The following is a 9,630-nucleotide window of genomic DNA, read 5'->3' as shown; positions in this document are numbered from 1 at the left end:
TAGTTTACAATCTGGTGATAAATTTGCTTACCAGAATTGCTACTTTCTGTATACAAACCTCTTCATCTGCTGTAGACCTTGAAGTTAAATAATTTTGAATTCTCTTCCTCCATTTTTCACTTTCGGACAGAGAAGTCAAAGGAAGGTAATGTCCTCTGGGTGTTTTTTACATTTTTTTTTTGTTACATTTCCGAACTGGCCAATTGAAACTTAATTGGAACATTGTACAGCCAATTCCAATTCATGCAGACATGAAAAATTTTAGTTTGAGAAGGAGTAACTATAAATGCGTGAAAGAATTGCAACGTAGGAATTCATCAGTTTTCACAGACATGCCTACAGAACTGTGATGTGGAAAGCAAACTGATAACATTACCTCATAGCTAAATATATCATTACAATGAACAATGTTCCAAGATGTAGTCATGGAAGTCTTGGTCCAAAGAATTGCAGCAATTTGTGGTATTACTGCTTTCCTCTCACAAGGAGCTGCTGGAAGATACCACATCAACATCATGCACTTGAGTACAAAGTTAACTGGGTAAGCAGCAGTGGGCAGAGTAGGAATGATTTCAACTTCCACAACCATCACAGCCGAAGGCCTGAATTGTTCACACTTTACCAAAGACAAATCTGAAGAGTATATAAGCAGCATGGATTTGAAGTGTAAAGCTACTATGAAAGTTAGAAAATAAATACAAATCACTTTCAGTAAATCTATTTAACTACATAATGTCATTTTAAAAAAGCATACAGTCTTTTCTTGGAGAGCTTGAAATGTTACCGATTATTAAACCACCTGTCAGTTACATGAAACATTCTGAAAAGCTTAATACACAAGCTTTTTGGGTATTTCCCATGTAAATTCTTCTCTCCCAAAGTGCCCATAGCATGCCGTTTTTTGGTAGATTGGCCTCTTCAAATCCAGCTCCCTTAATGAAAAGAGAAAAAAAAGCAAGTCTTACACTTAGCTCTATTCCAAGACATATTATGATTTAGACACATCAGAGGGATAATCAGTATTATTCCTGGAAGAAAAACAGTAAAACCCAAGTGTTGTTTCCAAGTCTAATCACTCAGATTTACAGCAGGAAAGTTAGTAATCTGATGGTTTCGGTTTTAAAGTGGGTAGAAATAGTCAGCTTTCTTCAAACGTGTCACAGATGCAGTAAGCATGCAGTTAGGCTTTATAAGGCTTACAGTGCAGAAGCATTACAATTTGAATAAAGTTCAGCTATACCTGTGCAAGCATTATGTTTTCTGTTACTGCAAGTGTAATATAGAATGTTTTCTATTGCTACTGTTCCAGAAAAACAGTTACAATCTCAAAAGAAGCAGCCAAAGGTGATGATCTGGTGGACTGAGTAACTGTGGAGGTTTAACTGTTTATATAGATGTACAAAATCACTGTTTAGAATGGGGCTTAATGCTGATCATGTCTAGATAAATAATGAAAGTGCAAGTCATGATTATTGCTTTTTAGCCTTTATAGTATAGAGGATTGCAGCTGTGCTAAATGATTAGACACAGGTATCTACACAGAAGTTTCTCTTCATTTAATGAAAGGCCTGAAATATTTTATTCTACCTGGGCTCTCTTCCGTGTGGTATTAGGTTAATTATCTCTGAAAGCACATTTAAAATAGATGATTCATATTGTAAGCTGTTAGAGAGAAAACTGGTGAAGAAACAGCAAAGTAAGGAGACACACAGTAATACAAACAGGATAACAAAGAAGTTTCAGATGGTGAAGAGATTACACATTCTCGCTCTTATGGGGTCATTTATGAAGTACAGCAGCTAACTCTTGTTTCAAGTAATATTTTGTGCACATGCTCCAATGCCTATTACAGTCATTTGTGCTTGACCCTACTACAAAAGCCATCAAGCTGACTAAATGAAAAGACATCATGAAGTACTTTGGTTGCACGGGATTTTAAAAATTGTGAGGTAATGTCATGGTGTAAACAAGTTTGGCAGCCAAAAACTATGCATCTCCTCGCTCAACCTGCCCCAATGTGGGGAACGGAGTGAATTGGAGGGATAAATGTAAGAAGACAAGGGGTAGATTGAGATAAAAACAATTTAATAAATTAAATAAAATTAAAATTAGAATGGTAATAATAGTAATAATAGAGTATACAGAATCACAGAATCACAGAATCACAGAATCACAGAATCACAGAATATTAGGGGTTGGAAGGGACCTCTGAAGATCATCTAGTCCAACCTCCATCCCAGCACACCCAACCACTACACCATAGCCTCAAGTGCTAGATCTACTTTTTTTTTAAACACCTCCAGGGTTGGTGACTCCACCACCTCCCTGGGCAGCCTGTTCCAGTGCCTCACCACTCGTTCAGTAAAGAACTTCCTCCGAATATCCAATCTAAACTTACCCTGACGCAACTTGAGGCCATTTCCCCTTGTCCTGTCATTAGTAGTTAGAGAGAAGAGACCAGCACCAGCCTCGCTACAGCCTCCTTTTAGGTAGTTGTAGAGGGCAATAAGGTCTCCTCTCAGCCTCCTCTTCTCCAGACTAAACAAACCCAGTTCCCTCAGCCGCTCTTCATAGGGCATGTTTTCCAGACAATGTGCAATGCAATTGCTTGCCACTCACTGTCTGAGGCCCAGCTCACTCCCTGCTAGCAATCCCAAAAGATGAAATTTGAAAACCACAATCCCAGAGGAGAGAGAGCCCCAGCTTCCTGGCTAACTCTCATCTATATACTGAGCATGACATTGTATGATATGGAATATTCCATTGGCCAATTTGAGTTTGCTGCTCTGGCCATGCTCCCTCACAGCTCCTGGTGCACTTGCACACTACCAGGACACTGGAAGTTGAAAAGTCCTTTATTTCTTAGCAGCAAGTGGAAACATCAGTAGATTATGAGTATTCTTTCACATACAAAATCCCATACTGAATCTGAAATACAGCACTATTGTAGCTGCTAAGAAAAAACTATCTCTATCCCAGCCAAAACCAGGACAAACATTTAAAAAGGAAAAAATCACTGAACAATGCTCATGGTTTTACCAGCTTTCTTCACTTCTTCCTGCCTTCAACACTTCCAGGGCTATGATAATGTATTTTGAAAATATAGCATTTCTGAGCACATCAAATCAAGGAAAGTATCTGGGAACCACCACAATAAATTACTTACAGTGACGAACTGTCCTCATGACAAAAGGAAAGAAGAGTGTTGATTATACTTGTGAACTGATAACACTTGGAAAACATTACCTAGCAACAGAAGTTGCCATGATACCTTGCATTATCTCAGATTATTAAAAATATAAGTCAGCTCTACTCTCAACAAGCACGTTCAGGAAGTGTTCTGAAAAGGAGTGCAAAAAGCTGGCCACACCAGCAAATGCTTGTCAGAAATGTCTTTCCCTTTTTAAGGGAAAAAAGAGACTTCCTATTCACTACCACGCTTGGAGTCCAGATTACTCTAGAATCATATCAATCATTTTCAAATACAGAGCTCCCATGTCACTTTCACAGAGTATAATAAGAGGCGAACTTACAGTGTGGTTGTTCCCTTAAAAAAAAAAAAAAAGAGATAGTGTTTGTTTCTATTAGTTACGAAATTTCTAGTAAGTCCAGCCTGCCAAGTTTGGTGAAAATCAGACAAGAGATTCGAAAGTTCTTCAGGTCTGAGAAGATAAGCCTGTGCCATCAGGAAGTTGTGCCACAAACAGGCAAAAAGCTCTACCTCCTAAAAGTTTACATAAACAATTATATGAGTTAGCCACAAAAGGGAAAGAAAGAAGGAAAAACGCTAGGATCAAATTACAGCTCCCTGGAATGTAGGTAGGTTACTCTCGATAAGGATCTGTGCTGATCTCTTCTCCAGCCCTTTCTTCTCTCGATGAAAAGTGTAATTCTAGTGCTTCTTTAAGTGCAAGGATTATGTTTGTCTAAAAGACCTGGTCCAGAAATACTCCAGAAAGGAATATAGCTGTATGAGCTACAGGTTGTGACCTAAGCAGATTTGGGTTTTCTTGTCCTCTCTGACAGCATAGAAACCTCAGTGACGATTCTGGTAGCAGCTGAACTTTCACTTCCAGACAGCTCATATCATGGCAAGATTTTTATGCTTGTTCTGTTTTTCAGATGCCTACAATGGCTTACCAAATCTTAAGACAGCTTTTAAGACACCTAGATTCCTTTTTAATTAAGCTCACTTTCCTTCAAAGAGGCTGCACAAGACTTCATGACAGCTAGAGATAGGCCCTCAGTGTTCATTTTTTTCTGATGTAGAAGGTCTATTACACTTAGACCTCATGAAGAAGCTAGTCACTTAAGGGTATTCCTTTCTCTTCTGGGCTAATGGCCAGTATCCTCAGACCGGCAATAGCAAATGCCATTCTGCTGCTATTGTGGTAAGGTGATAATTTCTGTGCATGAGCAAAGCCAAATTACAGCACATAACACCCCACTCATTTCAACAGGATTGGGTGTGAGGTAAGGGCACCAGAATCTTTCCATTTTGTGGCATCTGTCTCACAAGTTGTTGCCACCTAATGATCAAAGGCAGGGAGACCATACTTATCCTGGTACCTTTTTCTGAAAGAGCCAGTAATTCTGATGTTTGATAAGATAAGGATTAGGAGCCTTAGACATCCTGTAAACAGACTGGAAAACCTAACTACATCTAACGTCAAATTTTAATTCTGCTTAATCAAGCAAACACCAGCTGACTGATGAACTGCAATGTAGCACACTACAAGCACTACTGGGACATAAAACATAGCATAATTTGGAGCAGTCACACTTATTTGGCACATTTTTTCACCAGATTTATGAATTGGCCTTTATATGTTGTGTTGGGTGCATGGGTGAGGGAAAAGCAGAAATTATAGATTTGTGATGAAGGTGATTTCCATAAAGTTAGGAGACAGAAGCTTTAACATTAAACTCCTGATTTGAGCTAAACAGAGCTAATTCTGTTCAGTAATTTTTATTTCTCAGCTCAGTCTCTTTTAAGAGACTGCACCTTCTGAAGTTAGCAGCGTGTTTTTGTAGACAGTGTCTGCTACTAGAAGTGATCGTGCTGATGTTTACAGTTACTGCCTGGGATTGGGATGCAGAAAGGCTCTTGCTTGTATTTATTTCTTTAGTGACCAAGGTCACTGCTAGATCTTGTGTGCCACGCTGGCAAGTGTCTGGAGGTAAGAAGGGTTACAAGGAAGTAAAATGTTGCACCTCCAGTGGGTAACAGACAGGACAAACGACCAACAAGTGTATTCCATTCCATTCCATTCCATTCCATTCCATTCCATTCCATATACATCATATTCAGTATAAAATTGAGGGATCACAAGGGTTTAGGCCCCTTTTTCTTCTTCAATGGCCACCGCCCAAGAAGGACTCTGTCCAGTCTTCTATCTTTGATCCTGATCCTGAGTTCCTGAATCCAGCTCCCATGTCCAGCTCCCCTCTGCTGCTGAGCCTGGGACTTCCCCAGTGCCGCCTGCTCTGCAGCATCAGTGGGGACTGCTGTTGAGGGGTGATTTGCGTTCGATATCTGTTTCATATATATGTATATAGTTCATTGTTTTTATTATTTCCTTATTATTTCTATTATTGTTTCATTAAAGCTATTTTAATTTTCTTTTTCCAATCCATAAGTTTCTCTGCCTCATTCCCTTCTCCTTCCCATTTGGGGAGGGAGAGGGAGTTATAGAGTGTCAGCTGGCCCAGCCTTAACCCTCGATGCTGTTAAAGAAAGCATTAAAAATATGATTCCCTTCAGTAAATACCAATAGCACACAAACCTTATGATAGTTCCAAGGCGTAGATCAAAGTTTTTCTGCACAATCTCAAGCAGTTCTTCTTCAGATCTGTCGGACGTTCCATAGTGAAACACTGAGATCGCAAGAGGTTGGCTCAGACCAATAGCGTATGATAGCTGTAGAATACATGTATACAACCCAAGCACAATTAAACAGTGGTTCCTACTTTTAGCTTAAGAGAAAGGCTTATCTTACGTATCAGGGGAAGATTTTATGCACACCTTTTCTACATAAAGAAAGATAGATACATTTTTGCTATTTGTCTTCTATGTTAGAAAATTGTCTGTTTTCCTTGGAGAATGCTCACTCAGATCTAAGTGATATTCCTTAAAAGCAGAAGAGGTGCTTTCTAACCATCCTCAGATGATGCCATTCTGCATCCTTCAGCCTTGGATAGACACAAGGATTTCATGTCTTTGAAACTGGAGACTCTGAGACCTGCAAATATTTCTTTCTTTCTTTCTTTCTTTTTTTTTTTCCTGAGGCAGAGAAAAGATTATCCAGGAAACGATGAGAAAAAGCTCCATGGTCTCAAAGCGCGCATAACTTGTCTTCCCAAAGTGAGTTATTTTCGTGCACTCCCCAAAACTTCATCTAGTATTTCCATGTACTTCTTAAAACAGAGCTATTAGAAGTAGACAAAATAAGCCAGGAAGTATTCTCTGTCATTTCACCTCATTCAAAGGAAGACAGAGTTGCTCCATCGCTCCTTTCTGTCATTACAAGAATTCTGTCTATTCAATTATTTAGTAACCAAGAATTGGGTTTTTGTTAGAAACTGACCTAAATATTGCTATCTTCCCCTTAGCTAATTTTGAGATCATGCTAAGCGTGTCTTTTATTGACTAATAAGCTGACAATTGTAGAACATACTAAATGAAGCCTACATGGAATCTGTGATAACATACAGCTAATTAGTCTAATTAGTCTGCAATTTCCTCTATTATCCATTTTGCCCTTTCAGTATGAAAAAGAGGTTAGCATGGACACAGTATACATAGCAGAGGCAGCTCAATTGTCAGCCTCGGTGGAGGCTGGCAAGGTCTTAATATAGCACACAGACACTAACAGACTGAAAACACTTTTGCATTTCCACTTGAAAAAATTTTCCTCTTGTTAATCTTTAATCTAGCCTTCTATAACTTCACAGAATATTTGTTTTTCTTCCCTCCTATGCTTCTCTCTTCTCTCATTTTACCTTCACTGCTAATATCTGGTATCTACATAGCTCCTGTTAACAAAATCAGTCTTGCCTTGTCTAGAGTCAGGCTCTGGTGTTTAACTGGAATTAATTTAACTGGTGAATTACTGGAATAACAACATTCCCCGGTTACTCGAGAACTAAGACAGTGATGTATGTGCTTAAAAATGCCGTTCAAATTGTCCTCTCAGAAAAAAAAAATAAAAAACCCCAACAATTTGCTAATGTTCACGATTTGTGCTTGGCTTATTCTCAAACTTCCCTTTCCTTGACTAATTTAAAACTTTATGTTTACTCAGGTATCAAACACATACACAATATCTAAAGCCAGGAGCCTTGTTTCTAACTCAGGTGTCTGTGTATAATGTCATTTATCACATTTAGTGCGCCTCTCCTCTGGTCCATGGAGAAAGAAAAAGGTTTTAAACTTTGCAGCAGATATCAGTCAGATCACTGCTACTTTTCATTGTAGTAATTTGTTGTACTGCGTTAATGTTGTTTCATAGCAGCTACTCAGAATAAGTATGCATATGAACAAGTATTGCAGACTACAGAGATGAACACACTGAGCTCATATTCAATGGTGAAGCTGGCTAGGGGTCAATAAAACACCTCTTTTGACTTCTTAGACTTAGTAGTCTCAAAAACTTATGCACGAGGAAGTACGTACATTTTTTCTGAGTGTATAAGACTGATGACAGTTCTTGTTCTAAACTCTTGAAAGAAAATTGACTTTTGCTTTTAGTAACACATCACACCCTAGTAGTATACTAGGAACACACAGTACAGAACTCATGGTAACTTTAAGGTAATTTCAAACACAGCTTAAAATGGTTTAAGGTGCAAATAATATGACCATATAGTACAACAGGTTGCACATCTACAACTAGACACTGCTAACATAACTGTATGTAATGTGCTGCACAGACCAGGTTGGAGTGCTGGGCGTACATGTGTGTTCAGGGGATCAGTAGAGCTGCTGGAAGTAAAAGCAAGGATGATTCAAAGGAATACGCAGAGCAAGGATGGCAACAAAGTTGGAGAAAGAATACTACTGAGACCATGCTCCTTGTTTCAGGACCATCTTGGCCTGCGTCTTTGGCTTCCCTTCTAGGGCTCCTTAATAATGTACCCTCAAGAGGAACTTTCTGGAGCCCCATTTTACTATGAGAAATGCTTCTCTGAAACTGGAGCAGGCCTTTGATCGTAGAGCCTATTCTGAGGGCATGACCTCACACGAGAGAGAATTTCTGTTACGATGTATTACTTTCACGGTTGCTTTTACCTGGATTAATACTCTTTTACAGAGACCAGCTTTCACCAGAGATTTTGCGATCCAGCGAGCTGCATACGCTGCAGAACGATCAACTTTGGAGGGATCTTTTCCAGAGAATGCACCTCCACCATGGGCTCCCCAACCTCCATAGGTATCAACAATGATCTTCCTGCCAGTTAGTCCAGCATCACTCTGCAGAACAAGCAATTGAATACATTCATGAGACAACAACAGTTTACCCAATCTCATACTAGGTTATTGAGTACAGCTTTATTTTGTATTTGCCACAGATACAACTTGTTATTTACAGTGTTCACCTTCACAAGCAACTGTTTAATGAAGGAGGTCTACATGACTCGAGTATTTTTCAGAGACGTACTAAACTGCCTGTGCTGCAGTCACTTTTGACGACTGGTAAGAGTATAACACAACTGTAAGCATCACAAAAAGTGTGCTTCCTTCCAGTCAGTAATCATGAAATTCTGTCTCTGGATTATGGTCAACGACCTTACTCCTTAACAGTTGATGGAGGCCAAGACTTTGAAAAGAAAAAAGTCTTCCTAAAAAACAGATCACATGTGACCTAAAAGGTTAACAAGCTTCACTTAGATACACATACTAAAAGAGAAGCAGGCACTTCACAGAGCTACACCTCAGTGATGCCAGCACAAGAGTACTGAGAAATTTCTAGCTGAGTTCACTTTAATGATTGACTAGAGGCACAAGGACCACTTGGTACTACTCTTCTTTCTTCTTCACGCTTGCCTGAGCGACTGATAGTTGTATCCCATCCTCTCACGTAGACCTTTGTCTCCCTCCTACAGCTTGGTGATCTGATCCAATTTGTTCAACCAGCAGAGAATTACTGCCTTTCTGTCACCAAAGCTGGTGACTGCCAGCTCGTAAATGAACTCCATCCCGAAAGAGAATAAACTGCATTAATCTACTGATTTTAAATCCTCAAATAAGTAATACGGAAGTAAAGCTCACATATATTCCTCAATGAAAGCTGTAACCCTCCATCATCCTAATGTGATTACAAGTATACCTTGAAGTTTTACCCATTCATTGCACTCTTTATGCAGAAGTAGACAGTTTTGTGTAACAAAACTTATATAATTTCACAGCAATTACCCCCTTACCCAGTATCAGCATCGGGCGAGAAGAACATGTGTCAAATTCTAATGACTATTGAGACTTAATACATTAAGATCTTCCTTAATATTTGTTTAGCTTTGTGAAAAATTTAAATGTAGAACATGAGATCACTTGTTATTTTCAGTTTTGATTATTTGCTGTGCTTCTCCATGGACATCCCCTTGCCACAGGGGAGAAGCTTGCATGCCCTT

At 39.1% G+C, this 9,630-nt stretch overlaps 1 protein-coding gene across 1 annotated transcript; it reads right to left on the bottom strand.

Moving 5' to 3' along the window:
* Nucleotides 1-829: 829 nt before the first annotated feature.
* LOC104277611 lies at nucleotides 830-9,198 on the bottom strand. Its single transcript, XM_009874301.1, has 4 exons — nucleotides 9,148-9,198; nucleotides 8,291-8,473; nucleotides 5,787-5,920; nucleotides 830-932 (listed from the first exon to the last, which is right to left on the bottom strand). Exons 1-4 carry the CDS (start codon nucleotides 9,196-9,198, stop codon nucleotides 830-832), a joined length of 471 nt encoding a protein of 156 aa, XP_009872603.1.
* Between the last annotated feature and the right edge of the window lie 432 nt (nucleotides 9,199-9,630).

The sequence above is a fragment of the Apaloderma vittatum genome, unplaced genomic scaffold (assembly GCF_000703405.1).
Source record: "Apaloderma vittatum isolate BGI_N311 unplaced genomic scaffold, ASM70340v1 scaffold14350, whole genome shotgun sequence".
NCBI lineage: Eukaryota > Metazoa > Chordata > Aves > Trogoniformes > Trogonidae > Apaloderma > Apaloderma vittatum.
Note: the sequence above shows the minus strand (reverse complement) of the source record. Positions and strands in the feature narration are given on the sequence as shown.

Coding starts and splice junctions, on each gene's coding strand:
- LOC104277611 (XM_009874301.1), bottom strand. CDS start 9,198: ATGGAGTTCATTTACGAGCTGGCAGTCACCAGCTTTGGTGACAGAAAG. Junction 8,474..9,147: donor GCTTTGGTGACAGAAAGGCA/GTAATTCTCTGC, acceptor CTTGTTCTGCAG/AGTGATGCTGGACTAACTGG. Junction 5,921..8,290: donor GTAAAAGAGTATTAATCCAG/GTAAAAGCAACC, acceptor TGTATTCTACAG/CTATCATACGCTATTGGTCT.